The sequence below is a fragment of the Rhinopithecus roxellana genome, chromosome 13 (genome assembly GCF_007565055.1).
Source record: "Rhinopithecus roxellana isolate Shanxi Qingling chromosome 13, ASM756505v1, whole genome shotgun sequence".
NCBI lineage: Eukaryota > Metazoa > Chordata > Mammalia > Primates > Cercopithecidae > Rhinopithecus > Rhinopithecus roxellana.
In genome coordinates this window covers 241,344-263,523 of record NC_044561.1, presented here as the reverse complement: position 1 = coordinate 263,523, position 22,180 = coordinate 241,344, and the positions used below count along the sequence as shown (strand labels likewise).

The 22,180-nt window shown below is 40.7% G+C and overlaps 1 protein-coding gene across 1 annotated transcript in view; it reads right to left on the bottom strand.

The window, feature by feature from the left end:
* The window catches only part of ST13 (ST13 Hsp70 interacting protein), a 37,603-nt gene that overhangs the window by 5,675 nt on the left and 9,748 nt on the right, over nucleotides 1-22,180 (bottom strand). The window contains exons 3-9 of the mRNA XM_010378025.2: nucleotides 20,981-21,056; nucleotides 16,571-16,641; nucleotides 12,056-12,122; nucleotides 5,829-5,913; nucleotides 5,585-5,695; nucleotides 2,309-2,411; nucleotides 295-411 (exon numbers count right to left, since the gene is read on the bottom strand). Of these exons, the coding sequence (XP_010376327.2) occupies nucleotides 295-411; nucleotides 2,309-2,411; nucleotides 5,585-5,695; nucleotides 5,829-5,913; nucleotides 12,056-12,122; nucleotides 16,571-16,641; nucleotides 20,981-21,056 (630 nt within the window). The remainder of the gene's footprint in view (nucleotides 1-294; nucleotides 412-2,308; nucleotides 2,412-5,584; nucleotides 5,696-5,828; nucleotides 5,914-12,055; nucleotides 12,123-16,570; nucleotides 16,642-20,980; nucleotides 21,057-22,180) is intronic.

Below are 22,180 nucleotides of genomic sequence, written 5' to 3'. Positions count from 1 at the left end.
ATCAAACAATAATACCGCCACGTTTCAAGTACCTGACCTGGAAAAACTCCTGATTTTATAAAAACACAAACAAGAATATAAAATGATGAAATAAAAGCTCACTAAAGAATTTAAGACTAAAAATGCCCCCAAAATTAGACACAGTGAAAGGAGACTCCTTATACGTAATATCATTACTCTATAGACCTGTAGCCAGCATTAAATAAAAGAGCCAGCAATTAGAATTTTAGTGTCCTAAAACCTCTATATAATTTGCTGTATTTTCCTTTCATGGCTTTGCTACAGGAAATTTACCCTCTGGGCTCTCTCATGCTCTTCTCGAGCCTTCTTAACTCGTTCTATTCTTTCTTTGATCTCTCGCTCTTCACGTTTTCTCTCATACTTTCTCCGATGTTCTGCAATTTTCTGTGCCTAGAAAAAAGAGCCATAGCAAAATAAGCCTGCTCCAAAAGCTGAATAACATCAACACAAATATTTTTTGTGGAGAGATGTTTAATTCAACATGCAGTTCAGAAAAATGACAGATTTGTTTTGTAGAAAAAGACCTAACACAAGCTCAGGCTTTAACAAAACCAACCTCAACTGCACAAGGCACTGTAAAACAGAGTAAAGGGGCCTGGGATTTGAAGTTAGAAATGTTACAATCTCAAACAATTAAGCTCAAAGATTAACAAATAGGTTTCTAAGTGCATGACAATTCTTGCCTGCTAGTTTCTACCAGATACAGTGTTTAGGTTTCAGAAGGACAGCTGAGATCAGTGGAAAGAGTATCATTATGTCAACCCTGGGAAGGCAAAGACTGGGAACACATACACCAAGTACATGTCACAGTATATTTCAGTTTCTGTATCCATAAAATAGAAGAGGAAGAAATATTTAGTCTTATCAAATTGCTATAGGGACTAAGAGGGGAAAATGTAAATATGTGTACCAGACACTAGTAAGTAGTATCAAATAAATGCTCTGGATTTGTTATTTCCTCAGAGAATAAAGTAAATTTAAGAGATTCATAGTCAACCGTCACTTTAGCTTGTTTACACTTTGCTGACAAAGTTACAACTTTGCCCTATTTTAAGAAGAAAACAGAAAACCAAATGAACTCTCTGGCAGTAAATAATTAAATTCAATACAATTTCCACTATCTTAAAATCTCTGAGAGTAAATTCCTGACAGTTGAACTTCCCACAAAATGAAAGACTTACCGTGTAAACACATTAATATTATCTTAACCAACAATTTCAGAGAAAAATCATCCTTAAAAGCTGGAATGTTCTACCTTTAGGATTCAATATTATTATTTTTTAAAGATTGAAAATTGTTTTATTAAGACAGCTTCGCTCTGTCACCCAGGCTGAAGTGCAGTGGCGTGATCTTGGCTCACTGCAACCTTCCACCTCCCAGGTTCAAGTGATTCTCCTGCCTCAGCCTCCCGAGCAGCTGGGACTACAGGCGTGTGCCACCACGCCCGGCTAATTTTTTGTGTTTAGGAGAGACAGGGTTTCACTATGTTGGCCAGGCTGGTCTTGAACTCCTGACCTCATGATCCACCCGCCTTGGCCTCCCAAAGTGTTGGGATTACAGGCGTGAGGCACTGCGCCCGGCTGGAAAGACTGAAACTTCTTAACTTCCACAAGGCCTTCTTGCTTTATAAAGTGGCTGTATACACCTATATCTAAGGACACATCAGATTCAATCTTGGGTAATGCTTTTTTTTGAGACGGAGTCTCGCTCTGTCGCCCAGGCTGGAGTGCAGTGGCCGGATCTCAGCTCACTGCAAGCTCTGCCTCCTGGGTTTATGCCATTCTCCTGCCTCAGCCTCCCAAGTAGCTGGGACTACAGGCGCCCGCCACCTCGCCCGGCTAGTTTTTTGTATTTTTTAGTAGAGACGGGGTTTCACAGTGTTAGCCAGGATGGTCTCAATCTCCTGACCTTGTGATCCGCCCGTCTCGGCCTCCCAAAGTGCTGGGATTACAGACTTGAGCCACCGCGCCCGGCCGGATAATGCTAATTATAGATTTTCTATTTGTTTCTTTGTTGTAAACCTGATACCCTCTTTTCTAATTTTCCGGTTATAATTCCACTGCAAGCTTCCAAACAAAGTAACAGAGTTTGCTCTAATAATGCATGAGAAATGAAAGCATGAAAACCTAATGAGATCTCCAGAGCTGAGCACAAACTTCAGCAATTACAGATTATATCTTCCGATGGTTTCTTTGCCTGTTTTTCAGATGAATTACAGCTGTCAGGGGCTAAGCACTCGAGATGGAGTCTTAAACTAATGACTTTCCCTTTCTCTACTTTAACATACCCTAGGTTGAACTTCTTTCAGCATTGCACTAGCATCTTCATCATAATCCAATTTACAGGCAAGGGCAAGATCATGGGCTGCTTCTTCCCAGTGGCCTAGAAGTCTGAAAACAGATTTACACTCATTTTAGGAGCCTTTTATACATATTCGCCTATGTGGCATGGTATCTTTTTTTCCTTACAAAAAAAGATTGTTCTAAAACAGGCTTAAGTTAAATATTAACTATAAACTTCCACCAACCAATTCAATTACTATATCCCACTTTAGTTAACTCTATAAAAACATTTAAATTTCCTCTATTTAAAGCTGATCTCCTACTAAAAGCTAAAAACCAAATTTTTCTTAATTCAGAATATCATAAAATTTTCTAAAAAGTATGTAGAGCAGTAACTTTCAACTCACCCAAACCAGGACTAACATAATGTGTTAGCTTTTGTTTTTTTGTTTTTTTTTTCAGACGGAGTCTCGCTCTGTGGCCCAGGCTGGAGTGCAGTGGCCGGATCTCAGCTCATTGCAAGCTCCGCCTCCCGGGTTCACACCATTCTCCTGCCTCAGCATCCCGAGTAGCTGGGACTACAGGCGCCCGCCACCTCGCCCGGCTAGTTTTTTTTGTATTTTTTTAGTAGAGATGGGGTTTCACCGTGTTAGCCAGGATGGTATCGATCTCCTGACCTCGTGATCCGCCCGTCTGGGCCTCCCAAAGTGCTGGGATTACAGGCTTGAGCCACCGCGCCCGGCCATGTGTTAGCTTTTAGCTACCTTCTATGTAAGACAGAAAAGAAAATAATACACGTGTACAGGCTTTATGAAAAACACAGAACAGGTAAGCCAGAAAGTAAAGATTGGTGGGGGTAGGTGAGAATGGGGTAGAGGAGACAGCAACGGAAATTGACAGTTCTCTGGGTATACCTTTTAACTCAGGTGTAACTCTTCAAACATTTAAATGCTTTACATACTCAAAAAATAAAATCAGAAAAATGGAAATAAAGCAAATCCTAAACCTCAATACAAACAAGTAAGCTGTGTGGCTGGGTGCGGTGGCTCACGTCTGTAATCCCAGCACTTTGGGAAGCCGAGGCAGGCAGATCGCGAGGTCAGGAGATCAAGACCATCCTGGCTAACATGGTGAAACCCTGTCTCTACTAAAAATACAAAAAATGAGCCAGCCGTGGTGGCAGACACCTGTAGTCCCAGCTACTCTGGAGGCTGAGGCAGGAGAATGGCATGAACCCGGGAGGCAGAGCTTGCAGTGAGCCAAGACAGCGCCAATGCACTCTATCGCGGGTGGCTATGGCTAGGTGCAATGGCTCATGCCTATTATCCTAGCACTCTGGGAGGCTGAGGCTGGTGAATCATCTGAGGTCAGGAGTTCAAGACCAGCCTGGCCAACGTGGCAAAACCCCATCTCTAAAATAAAAAATTTGCCAGACGTGGTAGTGCACACCTGTAATCCCAGCTACTAGCAAGGCTGAGGCAGGAGAACTGCTTGAGCCCGGGGCGGGGTGAAGGGAGTGCAGTGAGTCGAGACTGCACCACTTTACTCCAGCCTAGGTGAAAGAGCAAACTCCTCAAAAAACAAAAAACTGTGTATTTTATTAACAACATAAGCTACACAGAAAAAAGGAATTCAAGTAACTTTTCATACTGTTATCTTGACTGTGTATTTCAAGTGGGATATGTATTCTAAGAATAAGAACATCCTTGGGTCATGCCTGTAATCCCAATGCTTTGGGAGGGAAAGGAGAGCAGATCACTTGAGGCCGGGAGTTTGAGAATATCCTGGTCAATGCGCGAAACCCCCTTTCTACCAAAAATACAAAACATTAGCTGGGCATGGTGGGGCACGACTGTAAGTAATCCCAGCTACTCAGGCGGCTGGCTGAGGCAGGAGAATCACTTGAACCTGGGAGGCAAAGGTTGCAGTGAGCCAAGATCACACCACTGCACTCCAGCCTGGGTGACAGAACGAGACTCTGTCTAAAAACAAAAGACAAAGCAAAACAAAAACTTCCAAACAAAACCTTCTAACTTTACTTAGGGTGTATACTGTTTTTAAGGTATTATAATTCTGAAACAGTTTTACGTGTATCATAGCACTGTAGTAAGTAAATGTAAAACTAGGACAAAGATTTTTACCACACAAGTGTCAAAAATACAAACTAAAAGGTAAAAGAAAACATTTAATGTTAAATTTTAATAGAAAATATCAGTATAAACTCAAAATTTCAAGCATTTTTTCCTTAAATTCATGATTTTTAAAATGTCTTTTTCTAGCTGTTCATTGAAATGACAGTACATACCAGAAGCAATGAACACACATAGTGATCAAATCTTAGTTTCCACTATAATGAACCATGATTTCCCACAGAAATGGCTTATTTTCAGTCTGAGACAAGCAAAGCACAAGATAAGCCAATGCTGTCTTGTATTAGAAGGGAAAGAAATACTTGGACTAATGGGATTTCAAAAGGGATCAACAGCAATGCATGGGCTTTTCCTGTGCTGACACAGCATTAATAAATTTTATTTCAACTTTTAATGTTTATCTTTAATGCATCATAAAATCCACTAGAGCTACTCTGAGACAGCTAATAAAGTTGTCCTAAACATATCCATTTTTATTTCCATCCACATTTGAGGTATAAGACCTTTCAAACTATGTAACATGTGAAAGTCACTGAACGCTTCATCCCCAAGATAAAAATATTCGTAAGTTTTGCTACAAGGTATAATTACTAAGCTGGGTTAAATTCACCTCTTTATGCCCCCCTCCTTTTCCTAATTTTTCAGGTGGCCTAGCAGTGACTGAAGTAGTTTCAGGCTGGCACACTCCTTCTTCTATAATACATTGGTAATTCAATGTTAACTTACAGAGTCTGAAAGCAAGAGAAAATTTGTAAGGACACTGATAAAAGATCATTCTTTCTTTTCCTGGAATTAATTTTAAGGAAAAATCCTTACCTTATATTTGGCCATATGTAGTCAAAAACTGGTAAAAGTAGCTTCATATGAATGAAAAAAATGAAAATAATTTTTATTTCTTCCTTCCTATATTTCTTCCTTCCTATATTCTCACTTCCTTTTTAAAAAATTTCCTTTCTTTTCTTCTGCCTTTTAAGCAGCTGTCTACAAGCTATCTCATTTCTTGACACTAAGTACATACTAATTTGAAAATTAAGTCATTAGGAACTTCTGTGTTTTTGTTTAAACAAAGCATCTTAAAACATCAGATTTAAATGTAAAGAGTTCTGAAAATAATTAAATTCAATTATTTACCTGTGTGCTTTCCCTCGCCACTTGTAAGGCTGAGCTGAATCAGGATTTATCTCAATGGCTCTGTCACAGTCTCGGATAGCAGCATTTGGCTTCTGTAATTTGATGAAGACACTGAAAAATATGTGTGTTATTAAAAAGTATTCATTTCAGTAAAACTTTTGGGTTTCAACACAGAAGCAACTCTATTTAAACAAATGTGCAGAAATTATTCGCCAGAGGATGCTTTTCTGTTTAGAGTTCTCACCTGGCCCTCTTGGCATACAAAATGGCCAAGCGAGGATTCAGCTTGATGGCATCTGTGAATAAGTCAATGGCTTTCTGGAGTTCACCTAAAGTGAAACAAAAGTTATCGAAATATTGAGAGGATAAAAATATTAATAAAAAGTTTTTATCTCGTATCCAGTTAAGTCTTTTACATTTTTCTTTTAATCAAGTCAAAATAAAAAAGACACCTAAGTTATACAAAAACTGGCTCTTGAAAGCAAATCTTAGCACATCTATACTGTAACTCACGAGATAAGACAATTTCTGGGTACATAAGCCCCTAACTAACAATAGAATAGCACATTCTTAGTATGACTCATATTGATTATGTTTAAGAAAAAAGCAGCCGGGCGCAGTGGTTCACGCCTGTAATCCCAGCACTTCGGTAAGCCAAGGTGGGCGGATCACGAGATCCAGAGATTGTGACCACCCTGGCTAACACAGTGAAACCCCATTTCTACTAAAACATACAAAAAATTAGCTGTGCGTGTGGGTGGGTGCCTGTACTGCCAGCTACTCGGGAGGCTGAGGCAGGAGAACTGCGTGAACCTGGGAGGCGGAGCTTGCAGTGAGCCGAGATTGCGCCACTGCACGCCAGCCTGAGTGACAGAGCATGACTCCGTCTCAAAATATAATAATAATAAAAATAAAATAAAATAAAGTAAAAAGATACAATCAATTTAATGGATAAATTAATTTATTCCATTGATTTTCTTTTATCCATTAAATTAAAAAGATAAAATTAAGTTTAGGAAAAGGAACCCATGCTAACTTCACAGGGCTGATTTGAAAAGAAAACAACAATATGCTCATTATTTGAATTCAAAGAAATGGTATAAAAGTTCAAAAAAACAAATGCAAATCAAAACCACAATGAGATACCATCTCACACCAGTTAGAATGGCAATCATTAAAAAATCAGGAAACAACAGGTGTTGGAGAGGATGTGGAGAAATAGGAACACTTTTACACTGTTGGTGGGATTGTAAACTAGTTCAACCATTATGGAAAACAGTATGGCAATTCCTCAAGGATCTAGAACTAGATGTACCATATGACCCAGCCATCCCACTACTGGGTATATACCCAAAGGATTATAAATTATTCTACTACAAAGACACATGCACACGTATGTTTATTGCAGCACTATTCACAATAGCAAAGACTTGGAATCAACCCAAATGTCCATCTGTGACAGACTGGATTAAGAAAATGTGGCACATATACACCATGGAATACTATGCAGCCATAAAAAAGGATGAGTTTGCGTCCTTTGTAGGGACATGGATGCAGCTAGAAACCATCATTCTTAGCAAACTGTCACAAGAAGAGAAAACCAAACACCGCATGTTCTCACTCATAGGTGGGAACTGAACAATGAGATCACTTGGACTCGGGAAGGGGAACATCACACACTGGGGCCTATCATGGGGAGGGGGGAGGGAGGAGGGATTGCATTGGGGAGGTATACATGGTATAAATGATGAATTGATGGGTGCTGACGAGTTGATGGGTGCAGCACACCAACATGGCACAAGTATACATATGTAACAAACCTGCACGTTATGCACATGTACCCTAGAACTTAAAGTATTAAAAAAAAAAAAAAGTTCAAAAAAACTAGAATTCATAAAAGACTATAACCTATACTTTAATTCATTGTGTCCTATTCTCATAGTTTCTTCACTAATCCCTTAAGTAATTTGACACATAAAACACCCTATAGAATCAGAACAGTTCTTTGCACGAAGTCTAAATCTTGGGGAAGCAAGACAAATACAGAATTTTTTTTTTTAAAGAGACAGGGTCTAACTGTCACACAGGCTAGAGTACAGTGGCAAGATCACAGCTTACAGACTGAAGTGATCATCCCACCTCAGCTCCTGGGTAGCTGCAAATACAGGCCCACACCACTAAACCTGGCTAACTAAAAAAATTTTTTAGAGACTGGGCCTCACTGTGTCACCTAGGCTGCTCTCGAACTCCTGGACTCCAGTGATCCCCTCCGCCGGCTCAGCCTTCTGAGTAGCTGGGAGTACCACTGTGTCAGGCCGAACACAGAAATTTTAAAATAAATGTCACAATTCACTGTGAAAGATACTTAGCCAGTTAGCAAATGAGTAAAGGACTTGAAAAGAACTCACGAAAACAACACAGAAAAATGCTCAGTCTTATTACTATTACAGGTATCTATTATACGTAATTATACTTAAATGTCTAATAAGCAACTCAGACCTACCATGTTCAAAACCTAAATTTTTTTATGACAGGCTCTTGGCCAGGCGCAGTGGCTCACACCTGTAATCTCAGCACTTTGGGAGGCCGAGGCAGGTGAAGCACAAGAGGTCGGGGGTTCAAGACCAGCCTGACCAACATGGAGAAATCCCGAGACCAGTCTGACCAACAAGGAGAAACCTCGTCTCTACTAAAAATACAAAATTAGCCACGCATGGTGGCGCATGCCTGTAATCCCAGCTACTTGGGAGGCTGAGGCAGGAGAACTGCTTGAACCCGAGACGTGGAGGTTGCAGTGAGCCAAGGTTGTGCCATTGCACTCCATCCTGTCTGGGCAACAAGAACGAAACTCTGTCATCAAAAAAAAAAAAAAAAAAAAAAGAGTCTTGCTCTGTCACCCGGGTTGGAGTGCAGTGGCACAATCACAGCTCACTGCACCCTCAACTTCCTGGGCTCAAAGGATCCTCCCAGCCTCAAGGGAACCTCCATCTCAGCCTCTCAAGTAGCTCGGATTACAGAAACGTGCTACCACATCCAGCTAATTTTTTGTGTTTTTTTAAGAGATGGAGTCTCACTGTGTTGAACAGGCTGATCTTGGACTCCTGGACTCAAGAGATCCTTTCGCTTTGGCCCCTCAAAGTGTTGGGATTATAAGTGTGAACCACCACGCCCAGCCAAAACTGAAAAACTGAATTCCTATTTCCCACCCCATTTCCAAATCTACTCCCAATCTGTATCTTCCCAACTAAATAAATGGTTCCTCCATACATTTAGTTCAGGAGTTGGTAAACGTTTTCTGCAAAGGGCCAAATGAGAATTATTTTAATCTCTGCAGACCATACAATCTGTCATAACTACTCAATGATGCTGTTGTAGTGAGAAAGCAGCCACAGTTAAGTGCCAGACCTGGGATTCAAACCATAGCACTCTGGCTCCACACTCCAGGTTTTAACTACATTCTCCAAACAAAACTGCCTTCACCAACCCTTGGTGGGGTTTGGATTCACAATCCCTGCTTTAGAATACTAATCTTTTATCTTTTAGAATACACTATAAAATTGCATAAACTCTAAAATCAAAACTAGATTAAATTTACAAAGGCACATGAACAGAGAGTTCAGAAAAAAATGAGAAAACAAAAACATGATTAGGTGATAGCCTCATTTTCCTTTTGTTACACATTACTGAGACAGTAAATTTTAAAACGGGCCGGGCACAGTGCCTCACATCTGTAATCCTAGCACTTTTGGAGGCTGAGCTGGGAGGCCTGCTTGAGGCCAGGAGTTTGAGACGAGCCTGGGCAACAGGGTGAAACTCTATCTCTACCAAAAAAAAAATAGTAATAATAATAATTAGCCAGGCATGGTGGCATGCACCTGTATTCCCAGCTACTCAGGAGGATTGCTTGAGCCCAGGAAACTTGAGGATGCAGTGAGCCATGACCATGCCACTGCACTCCAGCCTAAGTGGCAGAGTGAGACTCTGTCTCTTAAAACTTAGGTGGTAGACTTTGGGAGGCCGAGACGGGCGGATCACGAGGTCAGGAGATCGAGAACATCCTGGCTAACACGGTGAAACCCCGTCTCTACTAAAAAATACAAAAAACTAGCCGGGCGAGGTGGCGGGCGCCTGTAGTCCCAGCTATTCGGGAGGCTGAGGCAGGAGAATGGCGTGAACCCGGGAGGTAGAGCTTGCAGTGAGCTGAGATCCGGCCACTGCACTCCAGCCTGGGCGACAGAGCAAGACTCCATCTCAAAAAAACAAAAAAACAAACAAAACTTAGGTGGTAGGGAAATCAGCAAAACTTTCGTGTGAAGAAAAGGAATGGTACAGAAGAGCAATGGCTGGGAACAACTGATAGGTATGAATTAAAAGTTGAAATATGTGAAGAAAAGCTTTCCAGAAAAACAGTATAGCACAAGTAAAAAAACATTCTAGAACAGTAAAGTCTGACTGGAGAAAACAAGGCTGGAGAAGTAAAATGAGGGGTCTGAGTCTAGCAGGTCTATAATCCTCTGATGAAGATCTTAAATATGTATGCAAAACTTTGTCACAGGTTACAAGCAAGAGTAGTATAATAAAAAACAGGTCTAAGTAAGAATAACCTAGGGAAAGTAAACAGAAAGCCATAAAGGAATAATATTTTTCAGGAAAGTAAACTATTAAGGCAACTGCAGTATAAAATAGTATAAACATATTCTAAGGAGCTAATCAGGTGGTAGAATCACAAAATGTTTAAAATATGTACCAACTCCACCAACATGGCATAAGTATACATATGTAACAAACCTGCACGTTATGCACATGTACCCTAGAACTTAAAGTATAATAAAAAAAAAAAAAATGTACCAACTCAGAACATCAATACTGAACTCATTCTAAAAATAACTTCAGTCATCTTCTAAATCTAATAATGAAGTCCAAATGCACATGAGCACTATATAATAGCATCTAGTCGACTATGGCATTGTGACACACTATCACAGTTATAAAGAATGAAATATTACTCAAGCAGCCACAGTATCCAAGTTTATACATGATTTGCTCTTACAAATTATAACCGATTATACATTATATTTACTACTACCATGGGCCAGGCACAGTGGTTCGCGCCTATAATCCCAGCACTTTGGGAGGCTGAGGCGGGCTGATCACTTGAGGTCAGGAATTTGAGACCAGCCTGGCCAACATGGTGAAATCCGTCTCTACTAAAAATACAAAAGTTAGCTGGAGCTGGTAGCACATGCCTGTAATCCCAGCTACTAGGGAGGCTGAGGCAGGAGAATTGCTTGACTCGGGGTGGAGGTTGCAGAGACCTGAGATCGCACTACTGCATTCCAGCCTGGGTGACAAAGCACAACTCTGTCTCAAAAATAAAAATAAAATAAAATACAACTAAAAAAAAGAAAAAAGAAAAAGTAACCTATTGTTACCTTGGAGAATTAAAAAAATAAACATATAAAAAAAAGAGGCTAGGGTCGGGCGCAGTGGCTCACGCCTGTTATCTCAGCATTTTGGGAGGCTGAGACAGGTGGATCATGAGGTGAGGAGATCGAGACCATCCTGGCTAACTCCGTCTCTACTAAAAAAGACAAAAAAAAAATTAGCCAGGCATGGTGGTGGGCACCTGTAGTCCCAGCCGAGATGGCCTCACTGCACTCCAGCCTGGGGGACAGAGCAAGACTCTGTCTCAAAAAAAAAAAAAAAAGAGGCCAGGCACAGTGCCTCATGCCTGTTATCCCACACTTTGGGAGGCTAAGGCGGGCAGATCACCAGGTCAGGAGTTCCAGACCAGACTGGCCAGCATGGTGAAACCCCACCTCTAATAAAATTACAAAAAGTAGTTGGGCATGGTGGCGCACTCTTGTAATCCCAGCTACTTGGGAGGCTGAGGCAGGAGGATTGCTTGAACCTGGGAGGCAGAGGTTGCAGTGAGCCGAGATCACACCACTGCATTCCAGCCTGGGTGACAGAGCGCGAATTCGTCTCAAAAACAAAACAAAAACAAAAAAACAAAACTGAATACTATCAGCACTTTCTCACTCTGAGGGGATTTTCTGAAGAGAATCTAACATGCTCTGACTAGGAATAAGATTGTTATACTTATGAACATCATCTGTCAAGGGTATTAGCATGTAAAAAGTTAAGGGTCACTGTTCTAATACTACTTTTTTTTTTTTTCTTTAAAGGCTTTCACCCCTTTAAAGCCTCTCTCTTCTCAGTAGAAAAACACCATGATAGGGTCAGGAAATCAGAGGCACTGAATCAAATCAGGATCTGTCCTTGCAGAGAGAAGGTAATAGATACTGAGTGATTTCAGCCTCTTTATCAATGAGGAAGGAGTGACTGGGTAATAGGACACCATCTTCTCCAGTACAGGACAGGTACATGTAATTTCTGTTCTACTTTACCACGATTTAAGTTACTGCAATAAATATTCTACCATAGAAATGTAGTAAAAAGATTACTCACCATCATTTAGGGCTTCAATAGCAGCCACTTTTTTATCATTTGCCTGATCCATCATCTCCTCCGTTATCTAGGAAGAAAATAAAAGTCCTCTTAGAATTGGTAGAGAGAGAGAAGGAAGCAATTTGTACTTTCTTAGGGATGAGGTGCAGTCACAATACCCATTTTCATTCATTCTTTTTTTTTTTTTTTTGAGACGGAGTCTCGCTCTGTTGCCCGGGCTGGAGTGCTGTGGCTGGATCTCAGCTCACTGCAAGCTCCGCCTCCCGGGTTTACGCCATTCTCCTGCCTCATCCTCTCGAGTAGCTGGGACTACAGGCGCCGCCACCTCGCCCGGCTAGTTTTTTGTATTTTTAGTAGAGACGGGGTTTCACCGTGTTAGCCAGGATGGTCTCGATCTCCTGACCTCGTGATCCGCCCGTCTCGGCCTCCCAAAGTGCTGGGATTACAGGCTTGAGCCACCGCGCCTGGCCTCATTCATTCTTCTCTAGTCTCCAGAGAACAAAGAGACGATTATGATAACTCATTAGTGAGAAATTACATATGAGTTTTAACTTTTTACACAAAACAAATTTCACTCCTACACTCTGCCCGAGACATAACCTTTGCTTAACCTTCCCGTCCAACCAAGGCATACCACCTCCTCCCCAGCTATCCATAAACATTAAACCCAATCTCCTCACAGAGATAACTAGCTCCTTTTAGGTTTGAATTCTCAGAAGAGAAAGGTCTCATTCTTTTGTTCCCACAAACAACTACTGAGCACTATATAGATAGACCAAACACTGTACAAGATGCTGACAGCATAAAGATTAGTTAAGAACAAGAACATGTGCATCTGGGCAACAGAGGGAGATCCCATCTCTCCAAAAAAAAAAAAAAAAAAAAAAAAAGAAAAAAAACCAAGCTGGGCATGGTGGCACATGCATCTGGTCCCAGCTACTCAGGAGGCTGACTTAGGAGGATCACTTGAGCTCAGGAAGTCAAGGCTGCAGTGAGTCGTGATTATGTCACTGCACTCCAGCCTGGGTGACACAGAGCAAGACCATGTCTCACCCTCCCCCTGCAAAAAAAAAAGAACAAATACTTAGAGCAAACGTCCTCCTAAAATAGAAAGCTCAGGAGATCTTTAACCACAGGAAAAAAATACACAACTCATGCCTGTAATCTCAGCACTTTGGGAGGCCGAGGCAGGTGGATCCCTTGAGCCCAGGAATTCAAGACCAACCTGGGCAACATGGCAAAACCTCGTCTCTACAAAAAATAAACAAAAAATAAATATTAAATATAAAAATTATTTTTTCTTTATTTAAAGACAGGGTCTACTTCTGTCACCCAAGCTCCAGTGCAGTGGTGCAATCACGGCTCACTGCAACCTCCATCTCCTGGGCTCAGCCTCCCCTCACATGTAGGTGGAACTACAGGCTCGCACCCAGCTAAATGTTTTGCATTTTTTTATAGAGATGGGTTTTCGTCATGTTGCCCAGGCTGGTCTGGAGCTCTTGAACTCAAGTGATTTGCCTGCCTCAGCCTCCCAAAGTGCTGGAATTAGAAGCGTGAGCCGCCACTCCTGGCTGCAATTTTATTTTGAAGGTAATGCAGGACATAGGATACAAAGTCTATATTCAAAGGAAAAGAATCTATGTGGTCTAACCAGACACCTTCCAAAATAAATCTGAAACTCCAAATGCCAACACCGGCAAGCATAATGGTATAAACCTGTCCTACAGAAACGGACAGTTGAGTAGTGAGATCAAAAGAACTTCCCCTGAAAATTCAGAGCCCCAGGCCAGCCTTTCATCTGGAATTCATCCAATTACCAAAGTAACTGGAACAAACAAAAAAACACCATGCTGAGAATTTCAAAGGGGACCTTGAGTTGGTGGCACCAATTCAGAGACTTGATGGAAGCAATCACCTTCTTAACTAGGCCTCAAAAATTTTCTACAGGCTAAGTTCCAAAGAACACATTTTCAAAATATCACACACAACACACAAACACACACATCATAAATTAAACAAGGTACTTTAAGGAGCAAGAGCCATGAATAATAACAGAGTAAGACTAGCAAAGAGTTCAACAAGGAATTTAATGTGTTTAATAAAAGTAAATTCTGAAAATGAGTAATGAGCAAAAGACTTCTAAATAACCAAGTAGACTTCAAAAAGAGTTGAAGTACCAAAATGAAGAACACAAGCACTCCAATTCAAACATCAATGGAACAGAGAAAGCACAGACTGCTTTTCAGCAGTGATAAAGAAATGAAACTTAATAATGAAAAAGTCTTAACATAACCAGGGATTCAGAATTAAGAGCACAAAGTAAACAGGAAGGAGGCAGTATTTGAATGAAATAACAGCTGACAATATTCTAGAGCTAAAGAAAGTTAACCCTAGAATTTGAGGCTCAATGAATCCCAAGCAGGATAAATAAAAAATTATAAACCTAGACACATCATAAAAGAAGCAATACTATCAATAAACGTAACATTTAACCTTTAAAGTTTCCTTTGACAAATGGTGACAGAAAGTACTTACATTTGTTCTTAACAAAAACGCACAAGACTTAGGTCTGGTGCAGCAACTCATACCTGTAATCCCAGCACTTTGGAAGGCCCGGAGTTTGAGACTTTGTCTCTACTAAAAATTTTAAAAATAAAAATAAAGGGGCACCTTGAGCCCCTGGGCTCAAGGGTGCAATGAGCTATGATTGTACCACTACACTCCAGCCTGGATGGAAGAGTGAGACCCTGTCTCAAAAAAAAAAAAAAAAAAAAAAAGCACAAGACTTATGGGGAACATGTTAGTAAGTTATTAAAACATTTTAAAAACACCTAAAAATTAGGCAGATACCATTATTTATGGATACTTTATCTCAATGGTGAGGAGATATATCTTTTCCCGAACTTGATTTAGATTTAAGACAATTCTAACAAAGGGGAAAAAAAACAATGGGAGGGAGACTTGATCAACCTATTTCTAAAATTTACTTGGAAAAACAAAAAGTCAAGAACAGCTAAAAGACTAAAACGTTTTGGGGGTCCTTGTTCTACAAAATAACAAGACAGTATCAAACGATGTGGCATTAGTAAACAGAAAAAAAAACAGACAAGCAGAACAACAGAGTCCTCAAACAGACCCACAATACTCGGAAACAGTGTATTTCAGTACTGGTGGGACCGGCAGACTAAAGGTGAAAGGTGAGCGTATGAAGTGTTCAGAAAAGAAAAAACAATGCACTACAGTGATTATAATCATAAAGTAATAAAGCAGAAAATATCTGCATTAAAAGATGCTATTTTTGAAACAACATGAAGATGAGTGAAGATGAGTCACAAACTAGTAGAAAATATATGCGGCACCAGCAACAAATTATTAGCATCCAGAATACTGAAACGAAATACAAAGCAGTAAGAAAAAGATCCAGCAAAAAGAGGAAAAAGAGTTTAAACAGGACTTCGCAAATGCCGGTGAATGGCCAATGAACATTTAAATATGCTCAGCCTTGTTACCAATCAGGAAAACGCAATTTTTCTTTTTTTTTAAATACAGAGTTTTGCTGTCACCCAGGCTGGAGTGCAGGGGCGCGATCTCGGCTCACTGCAATCTCTGCCTCCGGGTTCAAGCGATTCTCCTGCCTCAGCCTCCCGAGTAGCTGGGATTACAGGCGTGCACCACCATGCCTGGCTAATTTTTGTATTATTAGTAGAGACAAGGCTTCACCATGTTGGCCAGGCTGGTCTCAAACTCCTGACCTCAGATATCCACCCACCTCAGCCTCCCAAAGTGCTGGGATTACAGGTGTGAGCCACTGTGTCTGGCCAGGAAAATGCAAATTAAAAGCCAAAAAAAGACACCATTTCCCACAATACTGGCAAAGATGAAATTTGGTAATATCAAGCTTTAAGGATAAAAACCAATCTTTTAAAACTGCTATTACTATATTACAGAGTTTCTCAATTGTTTTATCAGACACCAAGGAGCCTTTTTAGACATCTTTTCCTCATTTCCACATCCCCAATTTTAATACCACAGATACACTACATATTAATATTCTATGAGTCTTTGGAGTACCACTAACCATTGTAATACGTAGAATTTTTTTTCAAGCCCTCCTCCCAAGAACCAATTTTCACTCCCTTGAGGGCCCGTTATGACAAAACCATTTTGGAATACAATTTGGCATTAGATATTCCATTAAGAGCAATTCCACTAGTAAATATGTATTTTAAGAGAATTCTAGTAGATACGTATTTTAAGTGAATTCTGCGTTACAGTGCAAGCAAGCAGTCACACCAGATGCAAACTTAAAAAACAGATAAAACAGAAAGTAACAGTATTTATTTTCACAAGTATTTTAGTAGTAAAATACAATGCTTGCCTAAATGCCTGAAATCAGAGAAAGATTTACTACGCACTTTTCCTGGAAGAATCGTGTCATAAAATAATTGCAACAATAGGACCTTTCACATTTCTTAGAATAAGCAGGAAAGCAGGAAATCAAGTCACCGAACTTACCTCTGCATTTTCATCTCCCATTTCTTGAGGAGAATCAGTGTCTGGTTCAATCACACCTTCTTTATCAATTTCTGCCAAAGTTGAGAAAATCACAATAATACCTGCACTGTGCAATATAGTAGCCACTCCCAAGATTATTAAAAACTGACTATTTTATTTTAATTAATTTTGATTTAAATATTGATGCATTTTAAAATATGTTCCCATTAAACATTTCATTGCTTTGGTAAGACTACAAGTACGTTAACTGTCACAACATGTGAGATATTTATCATCATCAGGTTGTAGGGGGGTCGTTGGCATGTGCAGTTTCTAGTATTACACATAAATATACCACTGATTTAGTCTTTGTATATAAATACACCATCTATTTAGTCATTATCAACAAACTGATTTAGTTCAAATAATTTTCTTCTACACACTGACATACTATACGTTTTTCAAAAATACTTTATGTAGGTAACACAAGCTACAGCGATACTTTAATGTAAATCAAAATATTTTAATATAATTATCTTCATTACTTTCCTTTTTTAAAATTAAAATATTTTGGGGGACACAGGATCTTACTATGTTGTCCAACAAATGCTCCCACCTCAGCCTCCCAAAGCACTAGGACTCCAGGCACGAGCCACTGTACCTGGTCCCTAATTACTTTCATTTTTAAAAGTAGCAGGCCGGGCGTGGTGGCTCAAGCCTGTAATCCCAGCACTTTGGGAGGCCAAGACGGGCGGATCACGAGGTCAGGAGATCGACACCATCCTGGCTAACACGGTGAAACCCCATCTCTACTAAAAAAATACAAAAAAAACTAGCCGGGCAAGGTGGCGGGCGCCTGGAGTCCCTGCTACTCGTGAGGCTGAGGCAGGAGAACAGCGTACACCTGGGAGGCGGAGCTTGCAGTGAGCTGAGATCCAGCCACTGCACTCCAGCCTGGGCGACAGAGCGAGACTCCGTCTCAAAAAAAAAAAAAAAAAAAGTAGCATGGACAAATTTTAATTTTAAAATAAAGGCTTACTACTGATGCAGCATCAAGTACCAAGGCTAGATTTAAAAATATACTTAGTTTCCATATATACAGTAGTGACCAAGGCTAGTATTTACAACCAAAACAGTGAAGATTGAAAAGCAGTATCTTGCAAGTTTCATGTTAAATGACAACTGTAATTTGTTGCAAGAGGAAAACATGAGTTTTATGTATTTATATATACACACACATACCATTTAAAAATATTTGCAAATAGTTAATTTGATAAGAAGTTTCCCAAAAAAAAAAAAGACTTAAAATCACCCACCTAAAATCAGAATTAGTGTCCAGCAACAAAACTTCTGATGCATGACTGACAAATAAACTATATTGTATATATATAGCACACAACGTGATGTTTTTTGTTTTTTGTTTTTTTTTTGGAGACGGAGTCTCGCTCTGTCTCCCGGGCTGGAGTGCTGTGGCTAGATCTCAGCTCATTGCAAGCTCCGCCTCCCAGGTTCATGCCATTCTCCTGTCTCAGCCTCCCAAGTAGCTGAGACTACAGGCGCCTGCCACCTCACCTGGCTAGTTTTTTGTATTTTTTAGTAGAGACGGGGTTTCACCATGTTAGCCAGGATAGTCTCGATCTCCTGTCCTCGTGATCTGCCCGTCTCGGCCTCCCAAAGTGCTGGGATTACAGGCTTGAGCCATCGCGCCTGGCACAACGTGATGTTTTAACATACAGGCATATCTCTCTCTTTTTTTGAGATGGAGTTTCGCTTTTGTTGCCCAGGTTGGAGTGCGGTGGCACAATCTTGGTTCACCACAACCTCTGCATACCAGGTTCAAGCGATTCTTCTGCCTCAGTCTCCCAAGCAGCTGCAATTACAGGCATGTGCCACCACGCCCGGCTAATTTTGTATTTTTAGTAGAGACGGGGTTTCTTCATGTTGGTCAGGCTGGTCTCGAACTCCCGACCTCAGGTGGTCCGCCTGCCTCAGCCTCCCAAAGTGCTGGGATTACAGGTGTGAGCCACTGCCTGGCCTCAGGCATACCTCATTTTACTGTGTTTCACTTTACTGCACCCCACATAATGAAATGATTCTCACCCCATCATATTAATAACCTATGCATCGCACATATTTATTTATTTTTGGTTAGAATACTGAAGATCTAGTCTCTTAGCAAATTTCAAGTATACAGTATTATAGTCATGCTGTATACTGGATCTCTGGAATTCATTCAGATTGTAGCTGAAAGTTTATGCCCTTTAACAGGGTAAAAAAAATTTAATCAATTTTTAACAGGAACTAAGCTTGTCTAACCGTCAAAGTTTGATTTGTACACAAAAAGGAAAACACTTTTGGGTGGAGAGTTGGTTAAAAACTTTATTGTAGTTTTAGCAACTGCTAGAAAGTAAGACTAAAAAGGCACTTTATAAAAAGTAAAAGATCTTCAATTTAGCATTCAAACAACTGCCAATAGAATATAAGAACTCTAACGATATCAAAGATCATTTCATTCAGGCCAGGCGTGGTGGCTCACGCCTATAATCCCACAACTCTGGGAGGCCAAGGCGAGCAGATCACCTGAGGTCAGGAGTTTGAGACCAGCCTGCCCAACATGGTGAAACCCTATCTCTCTTGAAAACACAAAAAAATTAGCCAGACATGGTGGCACACACCTATAGTCCCAGCTACTCGGGAGGCTGAGGCAGGAGAATCGCTTGAACCCAGGAGGGAGCGGTTGCAGTGAGCCGAAATTGTGCCAACACACTCCAGCCTGGCTGGCAGAGCAAGACTCAAGACTCAAAAAAAAAAAACAAAAAAACAAAAAACCAAAAACATTCAAAGTTTGAAACATTTCAAGTACTTTTCTTTAGGTTCTGTAATATAAGAGATTTCCCAATTGATAAACTGGGGTTTACTTATACCCCAAAGGACTTTCTTTTTTTTTTTTTTTTTTGAGACGGAGTCTCACACTGTCACCCGGGCTGGAGTGCAGTGGCCGGATCTCAGCTCACTGAAAGCTCCGCCTCCTGGGTTTATGCCATTCTCCTGCCTCAGCCTCCCGAGTAGCTGGGACTACAGGCGCCCGCCACCTCGCCCGGCTAGTTTTTTGTATTTTTTAGTAGAGACGGGGTTTCACAGTGTTAGCCAGGATGGTCTCGATCTCCTGACCTCGTGATCCGCCCGTCTCGGCCTCCCAAAGTGCTGGGATTACAGGCTTGAGCCACCGCGCCCGGCCAGGACTTTCAAATTCATGAAGAAATTTTGTCAATTTGTGGCAAAAAACCAACCAAACTCATAGCACAGATAACAATTCCTCTAAATATGAACCAGTTTTATCAACATGGTTGTAAGTACTAAACAAATACTATTTTTTTGGTACTCAATTCAGTTACAGGAAAACTTTTGGCTGGGCATGGTGGCTCACATCTGTAATCCCAACACTTTGGGAGGCCAAGGCAGGTGGATCACCTGAGATCAGGAATTCAAGACCAGCCTGACCAACATGGCGAAACCATCTCTACAAAAAAAAAAAAAAAAAAAAAATCAGCCATGCCTGGTGGCAAACGCCTGTAGTCCCAGCTACTAGGGCGGCTGAGGCATGAGAATTGATTGAACCTGGGAGGTGGAGGCTGCAGTGACCTGAGATCATGCCACTGCACTCCAACCTGGGCAACACAGTGAGACTCCACCTCAAAAACAGGAAAAAAAAAAAAAAAGATAACTTTTAAAGTATGCTTAGAACAACTTTAATATGTAACCCAACTTTTTCTAATACAAACATTATGAAGTCTGATTTATTATCAATGAAAATGTAAAATCTGAATTGAGGGATACCACATGTGTAAAACACCCTTTGGAGTTTGAACGCTCTTAAAAAAAGGAAAATAATTTATTAACAATATATTGAGGCCAGGCACAGTGGCTCACGCCCGCAATCCCAGCACTGTGGGAGGCCGAGGTGGGTGGATCACGAGGTCAGGAGTTTAAGGCCACCCTGGCCAACATGGTGAAAGCCTGTCTTTACTAAAATTACAAACATTAGCCGGGCATGGTAGCACGTGCCTGTAATCCCAGTTACTCGGGAGATTGAGGCAGAACTGCTTAAACCCGGGAAGCGGAGGTTGCAGTGAGCCGAGATTGTGCCATTGCACACCAGCCTGGGTGACAAGAGCAAGACTCCGTCTCAAAAAAAAAAACCCAAAAAAATATTGATTACACATGTCAATATTTCAACAAATATGACATTAATATCTGAATTTATTTCATCTGTTTCCTTTTACTTTCTAAAATGTGACTATTAGAACATTCTAAGTTTCATATGTGCCATTATATTTCTATTACACAGTGCTGATTTAGGTCACTTTAATAAAAATCAACAAAGGATCACATCACAGGTTTTCAAATACAAACCAACTACCATCTCCTCACCTAGATCACTTTCCTCACTTGATGGTTCGTCTGCCTTTAAGTCTTCCTCCACCTTCTTACTATCAGGTTTTTCTTCCTAGCAAAGGGAAGGCAAACAGTATCAGTATTTAATAACATACCCAATATTTATACTAATTTCTACAAATGTATGTATAAGCTGTTCAAATATGGCCAGGCATGGTGGCTCATGCCTGGCATTCCAGCACTTTGGGAGGCTGGGGTGGGTGGATCATTTCAGGTTGAGTTCAAGACTAGCCTGGCCAACATGGTGAAACCGTCTCTACTAAAAATACAAATTAGCTAGACGTGGTGGTGCATGCCTGTAATCCCAGCCACTTGGGAGGCTGAGGCAGGACAATCACTTGAACCTGGGAGGCAGAGGTTGCAGTGAGCCAAGATCATGCCACTGCACTCCAGCCTGGGTGACAGAGCAAGACTTTGTCTCAAAAACAAAAAAACTGTTCAAAATAAAGTTTGAACATTGATAATGAACAGTTCAGAGATTACAAATAGCCTCATGTCCACTCACATTATGTTTTATTGTCAAATTTAATAAAAATCTTTACAAGGGTTTTTGAGTTTTGGAACTGCAAATAAGAACTTGTGGAACTATAATAATAAACAATGAAAATTCAAAGAATTTAAAAGTGCACATGACATTATAGAAAGCAACATTTTCTTCCCATCCTATAAGTAATCAGTGTGGTTTCTTGTATATCCCATTCTAGAATAGTCTCTCTGTATAAGAAACAACTCTATCCTTTGCCTTTTGCATTTAACAATGCTGTGTATCTTGTGAATTATATACCATTATCAGCCTATCTTCACCTATTCACTCAACCATATATCATTAACTAGTTTTTTAGGTTGCTTCCCTGTTACTTAAAAAATTAGAACCAAGGCCGGGCGTGGTGGCTCATGCCTGTAATCCCAGCACTTTGGGAGGCCGAGGTGGGCAGATCATAAGGTCAGGAGATTGAGACCCTCTTGGCTAACATGGTGAAACCCCATCTCTACTAAAAACACAAAAAAATTAGCCAGGTGTGGTGGTGGGCACCTGTAGTCCCAGCTACTCAGGAGGCTGAGGCAGGAGAATGGCATGAACCCGGGAGGCGGAGCTTGCAGTGAGCCGAGATTGCGCCACTGCACTCCAGCCTGGGCGGTAAGAGCGAGACTCCGTCTCAACCAAAAGAATTAAAA